The 21,325-nt window shown below is 42.1% G+C and overlaps 3 protein-coding genes and 1 pseudogene across 6 annotated transcripts in view; 2 read left to right on the forward strand and 2 right to left on the reverse strand.

The window, feature by feature from the left end:
* Window positions 1-309: 309 nt before the first annotated feature.
* Window positions 310-1,169, forward strand: LOC137411195 (histone H4). Its single transcript, XM_078775156.1, has one exon. The coding sequence runs from the start codon at window positions 640-642 to the stop codon at window positions 949-951; it is 312 nt and encodes a 103-aa protein (XP_078631282.1). The 5' UTR covers window positions 310-639; the 3' UTR covers window positions 952-1,169.
* Window positions 1,037-2,122, reverse strand: LOC137424858 (histone H3). The gene has a single exon (XM_068112726.2). It carries the CDS (start codon window positions 1,901-1,903, stop codon window positions 1,412-1,414), a length of 492 nt encoding a protein of 163 aa, XP_067968827.2. The 5' UTR covers window positions 1,904-2,122; the 3' UTR covers window positions 1,037-1,411.
* A 507-nt stretch (window positions 2,123-2,629) lies between these two features.
* On the reverse strand, window positions 2,630-2,933 carry LOC144891537 (histone H4-like; annotated as a pseudogene).
* A 957-nt stretch (window positions 2,934-3,890) lies between these two features.
* The window catches only part of LOC137424847 (histone H2B 1/2-like), a 55,537-nt gene continuing 38,102 nt past the window's right edge, over window positions 3,891-21,325 (forward strand). The window contains exons 1-2 of one of the 4 annotated variants that reach the window (XM_078775999.1): window positions 3,894-4,440; window positions 21,126-21,156. In XM_078775999.1, coding sequence (XP_078632125.1) covers window positions 4,098-4,440; window positions 21,126-21,148 — 366 coding nt within the window. In that variant the 5' untranslated portion in view covers window positions 3,894-4,097 and the 3' untranslated portion in view covers window positions 21,149-21,156. Of the gene's footprint in view, window positions 4,556-21,125; window positions 21,157-21,325 lie in introns of those variants that run through there. The other 3 variants (XM_078775997.1, XM_078776000.1, XM_078775998.1) reach the window with 3 other exon arrangements.

Consider the following 21,325-nt stretch of genomic DNA (forward strand, 5'->3'; position numbering starts at 1 on the left):
AGTAAAGCTTCGTAATAATAGCGAAAGGTTCTGCTGTTTACTGGTTGAACGTCACGATAATTTATTGTGTTTCAACCGCAATGAAATTACATTTATAATGGACGGTGGTTCATCGAGGTTAATGTCCGCCAAAAAGGGCAGTTTTACTTTTCTTGAAATCCTAAATCATGAAAATGTCGATCCTTCAATTACTTGAGACCTTTGAAGCGTATTTATAACTTCAGGGTCGTTTGCGTTTGTTGTTTATTTTGACAAAGTTCTGCAGTTGTGTTCAGAATGAAATCGCCGTATATTACTGCCGAAGTTAAACCTCATTTGACAAAATTCTGTGTTTCTTTGAGCGAAAGCGAAGGGACCGAAAGAGCGAGTGCAGTTGCACATTGCCAAAGCTTAAGGACAACGTGCGCATGCGCAGCTGGAGAGGTGAAAAGGCAAAGAGCACACGCGCGGACGTGGTAGAAATCATCAGGGAAGCACCGTTTCACTTCGAGAAAATAATGAAATGTATGAGGCAAAGTGCAAAGGTTAAAGAACAAATAGTCACATCGAGCTCTCCACCAACATAACGCCTCAGTACAACCACCATCCACACAGAGACGCGAACGTTTGTGGTTTTGCTTTTAGAAGCAAACTGTGGTCATGTCTGGACGTGGTAAAGGTGGAAAGGGTCTCGGTAAAGGAGGTGCGAAACGTCATCGCAAGGTACTCCGTGATAACATCCAGGGAATCACAAAGCCTGCTATTCGTCGCCTTGCTCGTCGTGGTGGGGTAAAGCGCATCTCGGGTCTCATCTACGAGGAAACCCGTGGAGTTCTCAAGGTGTTCCTGGAAAATGTGATCCGCGATGCTGTTACCTACACGGAGCACGCCAAGCGCAAGACCGTTACTGCCATGGATGTGGTGTACGCTTTGAAGCGCCAGGGCCGTACGCTCTACGGTTTCGGTGGTTAAACATTGAGGGTGGTGTTCATCAACAGCAATAACAAAACGGCTCTTTTCAGAGCCACCAACTCGTTCATGAAGGAGCTTCAGGCGATTTGAACTTTGTATTATGTATTCTTTGGCACCAGAAATGCAATGGAGACAGCAGGGTTTACATTATTATTTTGGGTTTGAGGATATGAACGGATAAAATAATACATGTAATATGGTTGAAATAAAAAAATGTGTATTTTAACATGAACCACCTTGCAAGAGACATTACATAGGAGCCCCAACAATTGTCAATCCTGTGGAGGTTTCATTGAAACATTGTGAAACCCCATCCCTGAAGACAGCCAACCTCCACATCTTGTTCAACGTTTCCCTCTGTCTTTATAAAAAGGGCATTACAAAACGCATTTCCTTCCGACCCGTATGCACACAAAAGGTAGATATAGGTGGCGAGTTCGGTGAAAGGTCGATTACGCTTTCAAGAAAGGTGTTGTGGCTCTGGAAAGAGCCGTTGGGTGGTGTGGTACGGAAGGTGTGCACAAGACCTTGGACGAGCAGCTGAAGCTCGCTCCCCACGGATACGTCGTGCCAGCTGGATATCCTTGGGCATGATGGTGACACGTTTGGCGTGAATCGCGCACAAATTAGTGTCCTCAAACAGCCCAACGAGGTAGGCCTCGCTCGCCTCCTGCAGCGCCATCACTGCGGAGCTCTGAAATCGCAAATCGGTCTTGAAATCCTGTGCGATTTCACGGACGAGGCGCTGAAACGGCAGCTTGCGAATGAGCAGCTCCGTGGACTTTTGGTAGCGCCGGATCTCGCGCAGCGCCACAGTTCCTGGACGGTAACGATGCGGCTTTTTCACGCCACCGGTGGCTGGAGCACTTTTCTGTGCCGCCTTTGTCGCCAACTGCTTTCGGGGAGCTTTTCCACCAGTCGATTTACGGGCGGTTTGCTTCGTTCGAGCCATCGTGACCGGCAAAGATCAACACAAAACAAAACAACAGCGAATGAAATGAGATTATGAGATGAGAAATGCACGGTCTAATTTTGTTTGCGCCGCGAGAGCTTCCGCCGTTCGCGATTGGCTGGCACATTTTGCACGTTTGTTATTGGCTGCCTCAAACACTCTCCCATTCGCTGAAGACTTAAGCCCCACCTCATGCTCCATCCATTTGTCGAAACTTCACTCTCCCCTCCATTGGCTGAAATCCGAGCCCGACGTGATCCTCTCCGCGAAGGAAAGCTCCGTCCGCCCTCCCTTGCTCGTTTCTCCCATCAATATCTATCGTGAGCTCGTTTGGGCCTGTTTTAGCATTTCCCTGAAAGAAAAGAAGCAAAGGCAAATCTTTGCCAAATAAATGTGAGTTTGCCCCGTAAGACAAAAAAAATCATTCATTAATCGATTTCAGAATTGGGTCTTTTGGCAAGGGGAACTTCATGAAATGCATTTTTTTGAGATTGGTGGAACTGAACATGATTTGCAAATAATACAAATTTGTATTGTACAGTTGAGTTTCTCACACTTGTGGCTCTCAATTTATTGGATGAATAAAGCACAAGATCAACTATCCTCTATTAAAGAATACATAAAGCAAAGTTCAAGACGACTGAAGCTCCTTCATGAACGAGTTTGTGGCTCTAAAAATAGCCGTTTTGTTGTTGTGGCTGTTGATGAACACCACCACCAAAATGTTTAACCATCGAAACCGTAGAGCGAACGGCCCTGGCGCTTCAAAGCGTACACCACATCCGTGGCAGTAACGGTCTTGCGCTTGGCGTGCTCAGTGTCGGTGGCGGATCACATTTTCCAGGAACACCTTGGGAACTCCACGGGTTTCCTCGTAGATGAGACCCGAGATGCGCTTTACCCCACCACGACGAGAAAGGCGATGAATAGCAGGCTTTGTGATTCCCTGGATGTTATCACGCAGTACCTTACGATGATGTTTGTCACCTCCTTTGCTGAGACTTTTTCCACCTTTACCACGTCCAGACATGACAACAACGTTTGATTCAAGCAAAAGATGTAATGTGATGATGTGATGATGTAAGATGTAATGTGATGATGGAATGTGAAAAAATGTTTCACAAAAAAATTGTGAAAAATTGTGAAAAATTTTTCACAAAAAAATGTGAAAAAAAAAATGAAAAAATGAATGTGAAAAAATGATGATGTAAGATGTAATGTGATGATGGAATGTGAAAAAATGTAACGTGATGATGTAATGTAAAAGAAAAAAAATGTAACGTAAAGCAAGCGCCTCCATTGCAGGCCGAGCTGCCATTTTGTACTTGAAGAGGCTGTCCGCTTGGTGCATCTTGTTTTGCCGTTGGGATTTCCATGTCGACCTCATCGGGTTGATTGACGTTAGTTTTCCTATCGGCTCAGTTCCCATATCGACCTCTCACCTCGTCACTCCTCAGCCGCAGCCGTGCTAATACCTGCCTGTTGTTTTGCCGTTCTGCGCGATTTCGACATTCACTGCGTTGGGTTTCGTTCACGGACTTTGGGGAATGTTACATTCCACTCTTGCTTGGTGTATCGCGAGTTTATTGCTTTGAGAGCATTGGGGAATGATGGTACCATCATATGTATTGTTCAGTTCATGCAAATGACATTTTCATTGTACTCTCTTTCATAGTGTTATTATTGTGTATGTGAGAGTTCTTTATACAATTACTTGTTTGTTCTGCAATCGCATTGGTGTGGTTTTATTATGGTTTATTAGAACTCTCAAAATAACAAATCTGTCTGCCGTGTTCCCACTCCAGACTGAGGTGCACCGTAATCAGGGTTTGGGGAGGTAATACGTAACATTAGCACGAACCTTTCCACCACCTTTACCACGTCCTGACATGATTTGTGGAGGGGAATACAGAATCAGAGAACCTTCACTGTTTGTCAGGTCAATGCCTATTGGTTGGGGAATTGGGTTATTTTGAGGTGGAATTCGGATCAAGAATGACACACGCCCACTTTTCATCCATCCAATGACTGAGCATTAGATTGTGTTCTCCACCTGAAACCCTCTGTGATCCACATATTTGCATATGAACCCTTTATAAGAGGGAATCGCTCACACACGTATTCTTATTCTTACTCTTTCTCTGCAATTTCATGCTTGGTTGTTTCGCTCTCTATTTTCTTTTCTCTACTCGTCATGCCTCCGGATCCTCCCAAGCAAGTGGCAGCAAAGAAGGGTTCGAAGAAAGCCGTTTCTAAAGCGACTCGAAAGGGTCCCGGTAAACGGCGTCATCGCAGAAAGGAAAGCTACGCCATTTACATCTACAAGGTGCTGAAACAAGTTCACCCCGATACGGGTGTTTCTTCCAAAGCGATGAGCATCATGAATTCCTTCGTTAACGACATCTTTGAGCGCATCGCATCCGAAGCATCTCGTCTGGCGCATTACAACAAGCGCTCCACCATCACATCGCGGGAGATCCAGACGGCAGTGCGTCTGCTCCTTCCCGGGGAGTTGGCCAAGCACGCCGTGTCCGAAGGTACAAAGGCCGTGACCAAGTACACCAGCTCCAAGTGAGCTCGGACTCGTTTCTCGAGTTCTTCCCCAAACGGCTCTTTTCAGAGCCACTCAATGTTTCTTTAATGGAGTGCGACTTTTCCTATTCGTGTCTTTCCTTGGTGAAAGAACCACGTCATATCTAACTATTAATGTGGTTCATATCAAAGTGCAGGTCAGGTAATCATCAGCACTATACTGAAGTAAAGAGTCGTCCTGTTAAAACTTCCTATTATTCCGTGGATAGGGTTGGTATTTGTCATGATGACTTGGAACATAATTGATTGTGAGGTGGGTATGTATGTTGGGGTGTCAGGATCAAATTTGATGAGAGGACCAACGTTTGGGGGAGCATCGGGTACAGAACAGGTGGGGGGGAAAGGGGTAGGGTAAGATGTGGAAGAGGTAGGGAGAGCTGTTGACAGTGTGTGAGAAATTTCAGAATAGCTTGGAGAAAGGGAAGTATGGGGTGGACAAAAGGTTTGATGGTGATTGGGTGAGGAACAGTGAGGTGTTATTTGAGGGGAGGGGGGCAGAGCAAGGCAGAAGGTTGGGGGAGATGGAGGTGAGAATTGGAAGGGGGAAGAACTGGGGAGGATGCTTTGAGGAGGAGGGGTGAGGGGGGAAATGGAGGAAAAATGAGGGTGGGGTGGAGGAGTTTATGAGGGGAGGGGTTAGGGTCGAGAATTCTGAAATTTGTTGGAAAACTTGCATTTCATTATGTATGTGATCATATAAGATCATGTACGACATTTCACCCTATCAGGAAGCGAACAATGTCATAAAACCATCAAAAATCGACTTTTCTAAATTTCGTGACCTTGAGGCGAAAACGAAAAATCGAGCTCCGTGGGGCTAGACACGTGACAATGGCCGAACCAAATATCGAAACCCCTGTCAGATTCCACCAAAACCCTCGGAGAAGATGTAGCTTGAAATCGATTGCCCCCGAAAAACATCTTTTTCGGGCGTGGCTCCGCCCACAATGGGCGTAATTCGCCCAGTCGACGCAGGACACAACGAGCTCATGATATCAACCTCCCACCCAAGTTTCATGAAGATCGGATGATATCATCAGGTAGTTATGCTGCGGACAGACACACACAGACAGACGCACACACATAACAAATATAGTGGTCACTTGATAACTCGTGAACCAAAAAAAAAAAGCCCCTAAAAAAAATAAAATAAATAAATAAACAAGAAAACGTCATGCGTAGCACGATACTTGCAAAATACGCCCTCCCCCAAAAGTTTACCATTGATACAGCAAATTGTCCATTTCATGAAGTTTAAAATTTACAATCTTGATAAAAGCTTGGGTCAACAGGATGAAAAGTGATGATTTTTCAGATGAAAAATGATGATTTTGGAAGGTTGACCTTCAGTTGACCTTTGACCTTTTGACCTCAAAAATAGTTAGTTTCCCTATTTAGTGACTCAATGTGCAAATGCTGTTCAATTTTCAAGTCAATTCGATGAAAATAGAGGATTTTAGAAATTTGGCCTATGTTGACCTTTTGGCCTATGTTGACCTCAAGAATACTTGGTGGTTGAATTCAGTGACCAGATGTGCAAGTCCTCTCCAAATTTCAAGTCAATCGGATGAAAATTGAGGATTTTAGAAATTTAGCAAAGTTGGTGACCTTTGGCCTATGTTGACCTTTTGACCTATTGACCCCAAAAACAATAGGCTTCTGGCATTTGACCAACTCTACCACTTGGTGAAGTTTGGTGAAGATCGGTTGAAAATTGTGACCTGTAGGCCGGTGACAAACTAACAGAGTCACAAACACAACCGACCAATATATACACAAAGAATTAAGTTAAGCACCCCCCCCCGTTTTTTTACAACCTCGCACATTACAAGTTTGTTGTCGTCAAAACAGTGTAATATACCCATGATATTGCTATATTTTCTGGAGAAGTGATATTATGGTCACATAAAAACATAACAATCATGCCGTTTTCAATATTTTATTCTGAATAATTTAAGGTGAAAATTTTTGGGAATTTTAGGCATATTTTCACCTCAATTTAAGTATGGAGCTATAGGTCCATCACGGACAGTGTGGATGACGTTTATGTTTTCTAACGTACAGTCATTGTTCTGAGAAGACCTCTAGCGATCTTTGCGTCAATAACGTGTGTAGGACCCACGTGATCGGATCACTGACTCAACCCTACGTCTCATAGACCCTGTAAGCCGTCGTATGCGTTGCTGTGGCAGGTTGTTCCATTCCCGATGTAATGCACGTTCCAATTCATCCAGATTGGCTATTGGAGGGACCATCTTCGCAATTTGTCGTCCCAACATGTCCCAAACGTGCTCGAGGGGGTTCAACCTGCCACAGCAACGCATACGACGGCTTACAGGGTCTATGAGACGTAGGGTTGAGTCAGTGATCCGATCACGTGGGTCCTACACACGTTATTGACGCAAAGATCGCTAGAGGTCTTCTCAGAACAATGACTGTACGTTAGAAAACATAAACGTCATCCACACTGTCCGTGATGGACCTATAGCTCCATACTTAAATTGAGGTGAAAATATGCCTAAAATTCCCAAAAAATTTCACCTTAAATTATTCAGAATAAAATATTGAAAACGGCATGATTGTTATGTTTTTATGTGACCATAATATCACTTCTCCAGAAAATATAGCAATATCATGGGTATATTACACTGTTTTGACGACAACAAACTTGTAATGTGCGAGGTTGTAAAAAAACGGGGGGGGTGCTTAACTTAATTCTTTGTGTATACTTGAAAAATCTTCGATTTTGCAAGTAATAAATAAATACAGATACATTCAAAGCACACCGCCCCCATGCCAAATAATTAAATATTCTACAGCGCGGCATTGCCGGGGCGCCTCTGGCACCCGGCAATACCGCAGTGCAGCTCATGGAGACTGCATTGGGAGGGAGAGGTGCACAATAATTGATTGATTAATTGTATAATTAAAATCAACAAAAGGTTATCACAAAATATTTTCTTAATCAATTGGCTAATAGCATAACTAAACCACTCGTGCTTCATCCGAAGATGTATCTTTTAGAAATTTAATTAAATAAGTCATGAATAAAAAATTAAATAATTAATTGATTAATCAATAAATAATTAATCAATAAATAATTAATCGATTAAATGATTAATCAATAAATCAAAAATATCCTTGACAGTCACATCACTTGGTCAGTCATGTCCAAATATTAGCTTCCCAGCTCAAAAGGTGCCTGAGATATCGGCAAAATGAGAAAGAAAATAAATAAATGATTAATAATGAAAAGAAATAAATAATAATCATTAAAAAATAAATTATTAATCAATTCGGTCACAGAACACATAAACCACCACCATTTCATCAGAATCTGCAACTGAAAAAAAACAAGCGTTACGCCTCGGTCCCCCGTCGGTGAAGTGATGAGTTGAAAAAGTGGAAGACGCAAGGCGGACATCTTGGATTTTGACGTGGCGACCCAATTTTCAATAGCGTTCTTCTTGATGCGTAGATACACCCACACACCAGATTAGAAGTTAGTAGTTCGTTTATATTTCAAGATATTTCGCTCACAAGGTTCAGACGTATATATGGTGGTGGTCATCTTGGATTTTGACGTGGCGACCCAATTTTCAATAGCGTTCTTCCTGATGCGTAGATACACCCACACACCAGATTAGAAGATAGTAGTTCGTTTATATTTCAAGATATTTCGCTCACAAGGTTCATACGTATATATGGCGGTGGCTATCTTGGATTTTGACGTGGCGACCCAATTTTCAACAAGTGCAGATACATTCAAAGTACACCGCCCCCATGCCAAATAATTAAATATCCTACAGCGCGGCATTGCCGGGGCGCCTTCGGCACGCGGCCAATACCGCAGTGCAGCTCATAGAGGCTGCATTGGGAGGGAGAGGTGACACTAATTGTTTGATTAATTGTATAATTAAAATCAATAAAAGATTATCACAAAATATTTTCTTAATCAATTGGCTAGCTAATAGCATAACTAAACCACTAGTGCTTCATCCGAAGATGTATCTTTTAGAAATTTAATTAAATAAGTCGTTAATAAAAAATTAAATAATTAATTGATTAATCAATAAATAATTAATCGAATAAATGATTAATCAATAAATCAAAAATATTCTTGATAGCCACATCACTTGGTCACTGTCTTGTCCAAATATTAGCTTCCCAGCTCAAAAGGTGCCTGAGATATTGGCCAAATGAGAAAGAAAATAAATAAATGATTAATAATGAAAATAAATAAATAATAATCATTAAAAAATTAAATTATTAATCAATTCGGTCACAGAACACATAAACCACCACCATTTCATCAGAATCTGTAACTGAATTTTTTTTTTTTTTTTTAGTAATTAATCGAATAATTAAATAATTAATCGATTAATTGATTCATCAATAAATCAAAAATATCCTTGAAAGCCACATCATTTGGTCACTCATGTCCAAATATTAGCTTCTGAGTTCAAAAGGTGCCTGAGATATTGGCCAAATGAGAAAGAAAATAAATAAATGCTTAATAATGAAAATAAATAAATAATAATCATAAAAAATTAAATTATTAATCAATTCGGTCAGAGAACACGTAAACCACCACCATTTCATCAGATTCTGTAACTTTAAAAAAAAAAAAACAATGTTTTAGTCATTAATCGAATAATTAAATAATTAATCGATTAATTGATTAATTAATAAATCAAAAATAGCTTTTGCAGCCAAATCACCTGGTCATTGGCATGTCCAAATATCAGCTTCCTAACTCAAAAGGTGCCTGAGTTAATGGTCAGAAGAGAAAGGAAATTTAATTAATTAAATAAGTACTTAATTCATCGCTAATAATTAAATAACTCCTCAATTATTTGATGAATCAATAAAGAAAAAATACAGTTTTTGACAAAGGACTTGCTCACTCTTGTGCCGAAATTTCAGCTTCCTTGCTCAAAGGATGGCTGAGATACCACCCGGACAAACAAACAAGAAAACAAGTAAACAAACAAATAAACAACCAGAGTGAAAACTGATTACTCCCTTTCAGCGTGCGTCACTGCCGAGCCCCCTTCGGTGCCCAGCAATGACGATTTGCAATGCCTGGAGATGGCATAGGAAAGGTGCGGTGCACAACAAACAAACAGAGTGAAAACTGAGTACTCCCTTTCAGCGTGCGTCACTGCCGAACCCCCTTCGGTGCCCAGCAATGACGATTTCCAATGCCTGGAGATGGCATAGGAAAGGTGCGGTGTACAACAAACAAACAAACAAACAGAGTGAAAACTGAGTACTCCCTTTCAGCGTGCGTCACTGCCGAGCCCCCTTCGGTGCCCAGCAATGACGATTTGCAATGCCTGGAGATGGCATAGGAAAGGTGCGGTGTATAACAAGAAAGAAAACAAACAAGTACAGATACATTCAAAGTACACCGCCCCCATGCCAAATAATTAAATATCCTGCAGCGCGGCATTGCCGGGGCGCCTTCAGCGCCCGGCAATACCGCAGTGCAGCTCATAGAGGCTGCATTGGAAGGGAGAGGTGTACACTAATTGATTGATTAATTGTATAATTAAAATCAATCAAAGATTATCACAAAATATTTTCTTAATCAATTGGCTAATAGCATAACTAAACCACTAGTGCTTCATCCGAAGATGTATCTTTTAGAAATCTAATTCAATAAGTCATTAATAAAAAATTAAATAATTAATTGATTAATCAATAAATAATTCATCGATTAAATGATTAATCAATAAATCAAAAATATCCTTGATAGCCACATCACTTGGTCAATGTCATGTCCAAATATTAGCTTCCCAGCTCAAAGGATGCCTCAGATATTGGCCAAATGAGAAAGAAAATAAATAAATGATCAATAATGAAAATAAATAAATAACAATCATTAAAAAATTAAATTATTAATCAATTCGGTCACAGAACACTTAAACCACCACCATTTCATCAGAATCTGTAACTGAAAAAAAGTATTTTTTTAGTAATTAATCGAATAATTAAATAATTAATCGATTAATTGATTAATCAATAAATCAAAAATATCCTTGATAGCCACATCACTTGGTCACTCATGTCCAAATATTAGCTTCCGAGCTCTTAAGGTGCCTGAGATATTGGCCAAATGAGAAAGAAAATAAATAAATGATTAATAATGAAAATAAAGAAATAATAATCATAAAAAAATTAAATTATTAATCAATTCGGTCAGAGAACACATAAACCACCACCATTTCATCAGAATCTGTAACTAAAAAAAAAAAAAAATTTAGTCATTAATCGAATAATTAAAAAAAATTTTTTTTTTTTTTTTTTTTTTTTTGTATACAAGATCGAGGCTCGTGAAAGAGCGAACATTAATCACACAGAAAGACAAACCGACACATAAAACATATAACATCGGGAGCGGTTATAATCATATGATGGTGGTGAACATAATTAATCGATTAATTTGTTTTTTTTTTTTTTTTTTTAATTTTTTTTTGTATACAAGATCGAGGCTCGTGAAAGAGCTAACATTAATCACACAAAAAGACAAACCGACACACAAAACAAAAAACAAGGGGAGCGGCAGACAAGATGGGGAGAGAGGGGGAAGGACACAAAAGAGAGGGGGAAGAGGGGGAAGGACACAAACACAACATTTGAGAGCAGGGACATCGGGAGGACTTGGGGGGAGGTGGGAGAGGATTAAAACATATGAACACTGCAAGGACTCTGGGGTGAATTACCGGGGGTAGAAAAGATCAAGGTTTTCGATGGGGGAAGATAAGAGATGGTGGTGAACAGCTGTTTTAAAGACCTGGAGGGAGGAGTGGGATTGAAGGGAGTGGGGGAGTTTGTTCCAGAGGCAGGAGAAAAGGGGAATGAAAGAGTGAAGGTGAGCAGAGAGCCTAGACTTTGGCAGTTTAACCATAAGAGGGTTGCAGGCAGATCTTGTGCGACCTGAAGGAATATTGGGGGGACAGAGCACAGAGAGAGCTGGGGGAGCAAGGCCGGAGAGGAGTCGGTAGAAGACAGAAAGACCACCAACCTGCCTGCGGTGAGTGAGTGAAAGGCCCTCGGCGTTGACTACATCGCAGGAGATTCCAATGATTCTGAATGCTTTGGCCTCAACAGCGTGAAGCCGAGCAAGGTGTGAGGCAGGAGCACCAGCCCAGAGGGGGGAACAGTATTCCATTGAGCTGCGGATGAAAGCCTTGTATGTGGTGAGGAGCTCAGGTGTGCCAAGGAAGGACTTCGCACGACGGAGGATGCCCAGTCGGCGACTGGCTTTGGAGGCCAGCTTGGAAATGTGGTTTTCCCAAGAAAGATCATGGCAGATAGTGAGACCCAAAAGCTTGAGCGACAGAACTTCTTGGAGAGGATTGTTGAGAAAGTGGATGGGAGGGTTGTCCAGTCGGTCCTTTCGGAGAGACATTGTAAGAGTGTGAGATTTGTCAGGATTGAAAGACATGTTCCACTTGTTTGACCAGTCTGTGATTTTGTCCAGGTCTGCAGAGAGTGAGGAGGCTGCAGACTGCCGATCTGAGGGATGAGGAATGGAGCGACAGAGAGTAGAGTCGTCAGCAAAGAGATAGAGAGGATTTTCAAGAGAGTCAGAGAGATCATTGATGAAGACCAGAAAAAGCACAGGGCCCAGAACACTACCTTGGGGAACTCCAGCCTGAACAGGAAGAGGAGATGAGAGAAACCCATTCAGGGCCACACGTTGACTACAACCAGAGAGGAAGTCCGCCAGCCATGCGTGGAGATTTCCATGGATACCAAAGGAGGAGAGTTTGGAGAGCAGAGCAGTGTGCCAGACCGTATCGAAGGCACGTGAAATGTCAAGGGAGACAGCTCTAATTTCCTGTTTGGCGTTGAGGACCTCCATCCATTGTTGAGAAAGCAGAAGCAGCATGTCTAGAGTAGAGTGACCAGGTCTGAAACCAAATTGATGATCAGAGATCAAGCCATTGGAGAAGAGGAAAGATTTAATATCTGAAGCAATGATGGATTCCATGACTTTGCTGATAATTGGGAGAAGGCTGATTGGTCTGTAGTTGCTGGGATCTGTTTTTGCACCTTTTTTGTGCAAAGCGGTGATGTTGGCTGATTTCCAAGCAGATGGCAGATGACCTTGAGCAAAAGAGAGGGTGAAGAGAACAGAAAGAGGGAGTGAAAGAGCAGAAGAACATGATTTTAGGACCCGTGGGCTGATGCCGTCAGGACCAGTTGCAGAATCAGAGTCGAGGGTTGACAGAAACTTTTCCACCTTGTCAGGAGGAAAGGACACAGAGTCCAGGAGCAGCTGGGTACGACTGGGTACAGTGGGTACAGAGAGGGATAGGTTTGGGACACAAGATTTAGAGGCAAACACAGCGTTGAGGCATTCAGCTTTTTCACGTGCGGAGTCAGCCGTTAAGCCGTTTGAGGTGAGGGAGGGGATGGAGGGGGAACAAACACCAGAAACAGATTTGACCAGACGCCACCAGGATTTGGAAGAGGGAGACAGATAAGAGAGTTCGGTCTTGAGAATGGTGAGATATTGTTTCCTGGCTCTCCTGAAGGTGGACACACACTTGTTTCGGGCTTTGTGAAAGGAAATGAGATTTCCTTCCGTTGGATTTGCTTTCCAGGAGACGAAAGCAAGTTGTTTCAGGGCAACAGCCTCACCACAAGATTCCGTGTACCATGGACGGGAGGAAGGGTATGACAACTGAAGACGAGATGGTATAAATCTGTGCATGAGAGAGAGCAATTTACTTTGAAAGAATTCCCAGGATGAGTTGATGTCAGAGGCGGTAGAGATGGGAGACCAGTCCAGATGATTGATGGCTGCTTGAAGACCGTGCCAGTTGGCCTGAGTGAAATGCCAGACTCGTCGACGCTGAGGACACTCTCTGAGAATGGTCAGAGAGATGTCCACTTTGACAAGCACATGATCAGATGAGCCGATTGGAGCAGAAGAAGAGCAGCAGACATTTTCAGGGAAGTTTGTCATAACCAAATCCAGAAGAGAAGATGCTCCGTTGACTGAGATCCGGGTCGGGAAATTGACAGATTGTGTCAGTCCCAGTGAGTCGCAGAAGTCCTTTGCTGAAGAGCCATGGCTGGTGAGAGAGGTACCCGCACCGAGCCAACTGGCATGGTGACAATTGAAATCACCACATATGAGGAAGAGAGAGTTGGGATGGGTAGATAGAAGTTGGTCCATATTATCAGACAGTGAGATGTAGATGGAGTCATCGCTGATTGGTGGACGGTACAACACACATATGAACAAAAGGTGGGAGTGAAGGGGAAGCCGTAGCCAAAGGTATTCCTGGGGGTGATGTGGAGAGAGGGCAGTGGAGGGCGAGTGAGGAAGAGAGTTTTTTATAAAGATAGCAACCCTACCTCCAGGACGAGGCTCAAGTCTATCATACCGGAGGAGGGAGTAACCTGGGAGAGATACCAAGGCATCAGAGACATCATGAAGGAGGAAAGTTTCTGTTAAGCAGATCACATCTGGTTTGTCAGAAGCAACCTGTATGGAGAGGTCAGTCAAGTTTGAGCGAAGGCCCCGGATGTTTGAGGTCCATACCGTTAATGAAGAGGAAGGGGGAGCATCGGGTCCAGAACAGGTGGGGGGAGGGGTAGGGTAAGATGTGGAAGAGGAGGAAGAGGTAGGGAGAGCTGTTGAAGGTGTGTCAGAGATTTCAGAATAGCTTGGAGAAAGGGAAGAATGGGGTGGACAAAAGGTTTGATGGAGATTGGGTGAGGCACAGTGAGGTGTTATTTGAGGAGGAGGAAGAGCAAGGCAGAAGGTTTGGGGAGATGAAGGTGAAAGTTGGAAGGAGGAAGAAGCAGGGAGGATGCTTTGAGGAGGAGGGGTGAGAGGGGAGTCTAGGAGGAGAGGAGCGAGGGAGAGTCTCGGAGGGGAGGGGTGTGGGGGGAGTTTAGGAGGGAGGGGAGGGAAGGGGAAAGGGGGGAGATTTGAAAGGGATGGGTGATGGGGAGGATTTGGAGGGGAGGGGTGAGATAGGATTTTGAAAAGTGTACGATTCATGGGAAACGAACATTTTTTGCAAAATGAGTTTGAGACCTTCAATTAATGAATAAATCAAAAATAGCCTTTGCAGCCAAATCACCTGGTCATTGGCATGTCCAAATATCAGCTTCCTAACTCAAAAGGTGCCTGAGTTAATGGTCAGAAGAGAAAGGAAATGTGATTAATTAAATAAGTACTTCATTAATCGCGAATAATTAAATAACTCCTCAATTAATTGATCAATCAAAAAACAAAAAATATCATTTTTGAAAAAGGACTTTTGAAAAAGGAAAAAATACACTGTTGTGCTGAAATTTCAGCTTCCTAGCTCAAAGGATGGCTGAGATATCGTCCGGACAAACAAACAAGAAAACAAACAAGTCGACATACATTCAAAGTACACCGCCCCATGCCAAATAATTAAATATGCTGCAGCGCGCCATTGCCGGGGCGCCTCAGGCGCCCGGCAATACCGCAGTGCAGCTCATTGAGGCTGCATTGGGAGGGAGAGGTGTACACTAATTGATTGATTAATTGTATAATTAAAATCAATAAAAGATTATCACAAAATATTTTCATAATCAATTGGCTAATCGCATAACTAAACCTCTAGTGCTTCATCCGAAGATGTATCTTTTTCGAAATTTAATTAAATAAGTCATTTATAAAAAATTAAATAATTAATTGATTACTCAATAAATAATTAATCGATTAATCAATAAATAATTAATAGATGAAATGGTTAATCAATAAATCAAAAATATCCTGGATAGCCACATCACTTGGTCACTCATGTCCAAATATTAGCTTCCCAGCTCAAAGGATGCCTCAGATATTGGCCAAATGAGAAAGAAAATAAATAAATGATCAATAATGAAAATAAATAAATAACAATCATTAAAAAATTAAATTATTAATCAATACGGTCACAGAACACTTAAACCACCACCATTTCATCAGAATCTGTAACTGAAAAAAAGTATTTTTTTTAGTAATTAATCGAATAATTAAATAATTAATCGATTAATTGATTAATCAATAAATCAAAAATATCGTTGATAGCCACATCACTTTTTTTTTTTTTTTTTTTTTTTTTTGTATACAAGATCGAGGCTCGTGAAAGAGCGAACATTAATCACACAGAAAGACAAACAGACACATAAAACAAATAACATCGGGAGCGGTAGACAAGATGGGGAGAGAGGGGGAAGGACACAAACACACATTTGAGAGCAGGGACCGAGAGACATGGAGACATCGAGAGATCTGTGGGAGGGAGAGGGCTTTGGGGGGGAGGCATGTGAAGGGGGGGAGGCATGTGAAGGGGGGGAGGCATGTGGAGGGGGGGGGGGTGGGAGAGGTATAAACATATGGACACTGCCAGGATTTCCAGGAAATAAGTTGGAATTTCAAACAAGGTGGATCTGGGGTGAATTAGTGGGGGTAGAAAAGATCAAGGTTATGGATGGGGGAAGATAAGAGATGGTGGTGAACAGCTGTTTTAAAGACCTGGAGGGAGGAGAGGGATTGAAGGGAGTGTGGGAGTTTGTTCCACAGGCGGGAGAAAAGAGGAATGAAAGAGTGAAGGTGAGCAGAGAGCCGAGATTTCGGCAGTTTAACCATCAGAGGGTTGCTGGCAGATCTTGTGCGACCTGTAGGAATATTTGGGGGACAGAGCACAGAGAGAGCTGGGGGAGCAAGGCCGGAGAGGAGTCGGTAGAAGACAGAAAGACCACCTACCTGCCTGCGGTGAGTGAGTGAAAGGCCCTCAGAGATAGCTTCATCGCGGGAGATTCCAATGATTTTGAAAGCTTTGGATTCAACAGCGTGAAGCCGAGCCAGGTGTGAGGCAGGAGCACCAGCCCATAGGGGAGAACAGTATTCCATTGAGCTGCGGATGAAAGCCTTGTAAGTGGTGAGGAGCTCAGGTGTGCCGAGGAAGGACTTCGCACGACGGAGGATGCCCAGTCGGCGACTGGCTTTGGAGGCCAGCTTGGAAATGTGGTTTTCCCAAGAAAGATCATGGCAGATAGTGAGACCCAAAAGCTTGAGTGACAGAACTTCTTGGAGAGGATTGTTGAGAAAGTAGATGGGAGGGTTGTCCAGTCGATCTTTTCGGAGAGACATAGTAAGAGAGTGAGATTTGGCAGGATTGAAAGACATGTTCCACTTGTTTGACCAGTCTGTGATTTTGTCCAGGTCTTCAGAGAGTGAGGAGGCTGCAGACTGCCGATCTGAGGGAAGAGGAATGGAGCGGCAGAGAGTGGAGTCATCAGCAAAGAGATAGAGAGGATTTTCCAGAGAGTCAGAGAGATCATTGATAAAGACCAGAAAAAGCACAGGGCCCAGCACACTTCCTTGGGGAACTCCAGCCTGAACAGGAAGGGGAGATGAGAGAAATCCATTCAGGGCCACACGTTGACTACGACCAGAGAGGAAGTCCGCAAGCCATGCATGGAGATTTCCATGGATACCATAGGAGGAGAGTTTGGTGAGCAGAGCTGGGTGCCAGACCGTATCAAAGGCCCTTGATATGTCAAGGGAGACAGCTCTGATTTCCTGTTTGGCATTGAGGACCTCCATCCATTGTTGAGACAGCAGAAGCAGCATGTCCAGAGTAGAGTGACCTGGTCTGAAACCAAATTGATGATCAGAGATCAAGCCATTGGAGAAGAGGAAAGATTTCATATCCGAAGCAATGATGGATTCCATGACTTTGCTGATAATTGGGAGCAGGCTGATTGGTCTGTAGTTGCAAGGATCTGTTTTTGCACCTTTTTTGTGTAAAGCGGTAATGTTAGCTGATTTCCAGGATGCTGGCAGATGACCTTGAGCAAAAGATAGGGTGAAAAGAACAGAGAGAGGGTGAGATAGAGCGGCAGAGCAGGATTTTAAGACCCGTGGGCTGATGCCGTCTGGTCCAGTTGCAGAATCAGAGTCGAGGTTTGACAAAAACTCCTCCACCTTGTCAGGAGAGAAGGACACAGAGTCCAGGAGCAGTTGGGTTCGACTGGGAAAGGTGGGAACAGAGAGAGATGGGTTTGGGACTAAGGATTTCGAGGCGAACACAGAGTTGAGGCATTCGGCTTTGTCACGTGCGATGTCAACTGTGTGGCCATTTGAGGTAAGGGAGGGGATGGAGGGGGAACAAACACCAGAAACGGATTTGACCAGACGCCACCAGGATTTGGAGGAAGGAGACAGGTTTGAGAGTTCATTCTTGAGTGAGGAGAGATAGTGCTTCCTGGCACTCCTGAGGGTAGACACACACTTGTTCCGAGCTTGGTGGAAGGAACTGAGATTTCCTTCAGTTGGATTAGCCTTCCAAGAGGCAAAGGCAAGTTGTTTCAGGGCAACTGCCTCACCACAAGATTCAGTGTACCATGGACGGGAGGAAGGGTAAGACAATTGAAGGCGAGATGGGATAAATCTGTGCATGAGAGAGATCAGTTTGCTTTGGAAGAATTCCCAGGAAGAATTGATGTCAGAGGCAGTGGAGATGGGAGACCAATCCAGACGATTGATGGCTGCTTGAAGACCGTCCCAGTCGGCCTGAGTGAAATGCCAGACTCGTCGACGCTGAGGAGGCTCTCTGAGAATGGCCAGAGAGATGTCCACTTTGACAAGCACATGATCAGAAGAACCGATTGGAGCAGAAGAAGAGCAGCAGACATTAGCAGGGAAGTTTGTCATAACCAAGTCTAGAAGAGAAGATACTCCATTGGCTGAGATCCGGGTCGGGAAATTGACAGATTGTGTCAATCCCAGTGAGTCACAGAAGTCCTTTGCTGAGGTGCCATGACTAGTGAGAGAGGAACCCACACCCAACCAGGTGGCATGATGACAGTTGAAGTCACCACATATGAGGAAGAGAGAGTTGGGATGAGTGGATAGAAGTTGGTCCATGTTGTCCATCACTTGGTTGGTCCATCACTTGGTCACTCATGTCCAAATATTAGCTTCCCAGCTCAAAAGGTGCCTGAGATATTGGCCAAATGAGAAAGAAAATAAATAAATGATTAATAATGAAAATAAATAAATAATAATCATAAAAAAATCAAATTATTAATCAATTTGGTCAGAGAACACAAACTCCCACGATTTCATCAGAATCTGTAAATTAAAAAAAAAAATTTTTTTGGTCATTAAACGAATAATTAAATAATTAATCGATTAATTGATTAATTAATAAATCAAAAATATCCTTTGCAGCCAAATCACCTGGTCATTGGCATGTCCAAATATCAGCTTCCTAACTCAAAAGGTGCCTGTGTTAATGGTCAGAAGAGAAAGGAAATTTGATTAATTAAATAAGTACTTAATTAATCGCTAATAATTAAATAACTCCTCAATTTATTGATTAATCAAAAAAAAAAAATGCTGTTTTTGACAAAGCACTTTCTCACTATTGTGCCAAAATTTCAGCTTCCTAGCTCAAAGGATGGCTGAGATATCGCCCGGACAAACAAACAAGAAAACAAGAAAACAAGAAAACAAGAAAACAACCAGAGTGAAAACTGAGTACTCTCTTTCAGCGTGCGTCACTGCCGAGCCCCCTTCGGTGCCCAGCAATGACGATTTGCAATGCCTGGAGATGGCATAGGAAAGGAGCGGTGTACAACAAGAAAGCAAGAAAGCAAGAAAACAAACAAACAGAGTGAAAACTCAGTACTCCCTTTCAGCGTGCGTCACTGCCCCTTCGGTGCCCAGCAATGACGATTTGCAATGCCTGGAGATGGCATAGGAAAGGTGCGGTGTACAACAAGTACAGATACATTCAAAGTACACCGCCCCCATGCCAAATAATTAAATATCCTACAGCGCGGCATTGCCGGGGCGCCTCCGGCGCCCGGCAATACCAAAGTGCAGCTCATAGAGGCTGCATTGGGAGGGAGAGGTGTACACTAATTGATTGATTAATTGTATAATTAAAATCAATAAAAGATTAACACAAAATATTTTCTTAATCAATTGGCTAATAGCATAACTAAACCACTAGTGCTTCATCCGAAGATGTATCTTTTAGAAATTTAATTAAATAAGTCATTAATAAAAAATTAAATAATTAATTGATTAATCAATAAATAATTAATCAATTAATCAATAAATAATTAATCGATCAAATGATTAATCAATAAATCAAAAATATCCTTGATAGCCACATCATTTGGTCACTGTCATGTCCAAATATTAGCTTCCAAGCTCAAAAGGTGCCTGAGATATTGGCGAAATGAGAAAGAAAATAAATAAATGATTAATAATGAAAATAAATAAATAATAATCATGAAAAAATTAAATTATTAATCAATTCGGTCACAGAACATATAAACCACCACAGGAAATTCTGTAACTGAAACGGATTTTTTTTAAAGTAATTAATCGAATAATTAAATAATTAATCGATTAATTGATTAATTGATTAATCAATAAATCAAAAATATCCTTGATAGCCACATCATTTGGTCACTGTCATGTCCAAATATTAGCTTCCAAGCTCAAAAGGTGCCTGAGATATTGGCCAAATGAGAAAGAAAATAAATAAATGATTAATAATGAAAATAAATAAATAATAATCATTAAAAAATTAAATTATTAATCAATTCGGTCATAGAACACATAAACCACCACCATTTCATCAGAATCTGTAACTTAAAAAAAAATTTTTTTAGTCATTAAACGAACAATTCCATAATTAATCGATTAATTGATTAATTAATAAATCAAAAATGGCCTTTTCGTGGAGCAGCTTAACTTAGATGTTTATAAGGATTGTGCATTTTGTGATAAAAGCAACACACTTGCCACACATAAAGACAATTATAATATGAACAGATTTGGATATTGGGCCACCTCACATTTTGCCCATGGTGGCTATAGCAGCCATTTTCCAAAATGGCCACCAGCGGTCACTTTTATTTTCTATATATGATGTACTGGGGAAGACAGTGGGTCGACCGTGGATGCTAATAATGTGCTTTTAAAAGTCCAAGACTGTTTAGGGAGTGCCTATTATTTCATTTGGTACCACAATAGATAACTATAATTGAATTAGTTAGTATAAATAGGTTTGCGACACGGCATCTGGTGAGATTCCAAATGGATATTAATTGTGAAAATCATGCACATTGATGAAAAAAAGGGGATTTTCATTTTCTTGGTCCACTTTTCCTGAAAAGCAAGTACCAATGTAATAATAACATAAATGAACAAAGAAATAAATCCATGCGGTTCCCATTATATTACAAGTCACTCTTTCCCGATTGCACTTTTGGTGTCTCACCATTTCGTTACGTTGTTATTTTTTGCGCACTATCCGCTAAACATCGGTTTCATATTTGCGAATGAAAGTCACCGTAACCAAGAGCCCCGGATGAGGCCTGTAGTGAAATTATACCGAAGGTGAACCCAGGGTGTGCTCGCTTCAAAAGGGGCGTCTATAAGACCCGGGACAACCGGGGCACACGAACACTCCAGCGGCACTTACTGTGACATAGTCCTGTAGTTTGAATGGTATGTACGCCCCTATATGCCGCGCTGATTTGTTTTACCTATTGATATCGGACTTTGCCCATGTAATACTCTGATTCTAATGTCTGTTGCATGAATGTATTTTTACAGGATGTTACTTCAGATCTAAATGATATTAAACCTACCGAAGGGACAAGTCGTGTCTGAGCTTTCACGACATTTAATATCATTTAGATCGCCGAAATGACTGAACACAAGATGATCATGGTACCGGTTCTCGGAGCCGACGCTCAAGCTGAAGGGACGGGATCGGAGTTCACCCACTGGCTCAAAACGCTGGAGAATTACTT

Source organism: Myxine glutinosa, chromosome 4, assembly GCF_964187855.1.
Source record: "Myxine glutinosa chromosome 4, kmMyxGlut1.1, whole genome shotgun sequence".
NCBI classification, from domain to species: domain Eukaryota; kingdom Metazoa; phylum Chordata; class Myxini; order Myxiniformes; family Myxinidae; genus Myxine; species Myxine glutinosa.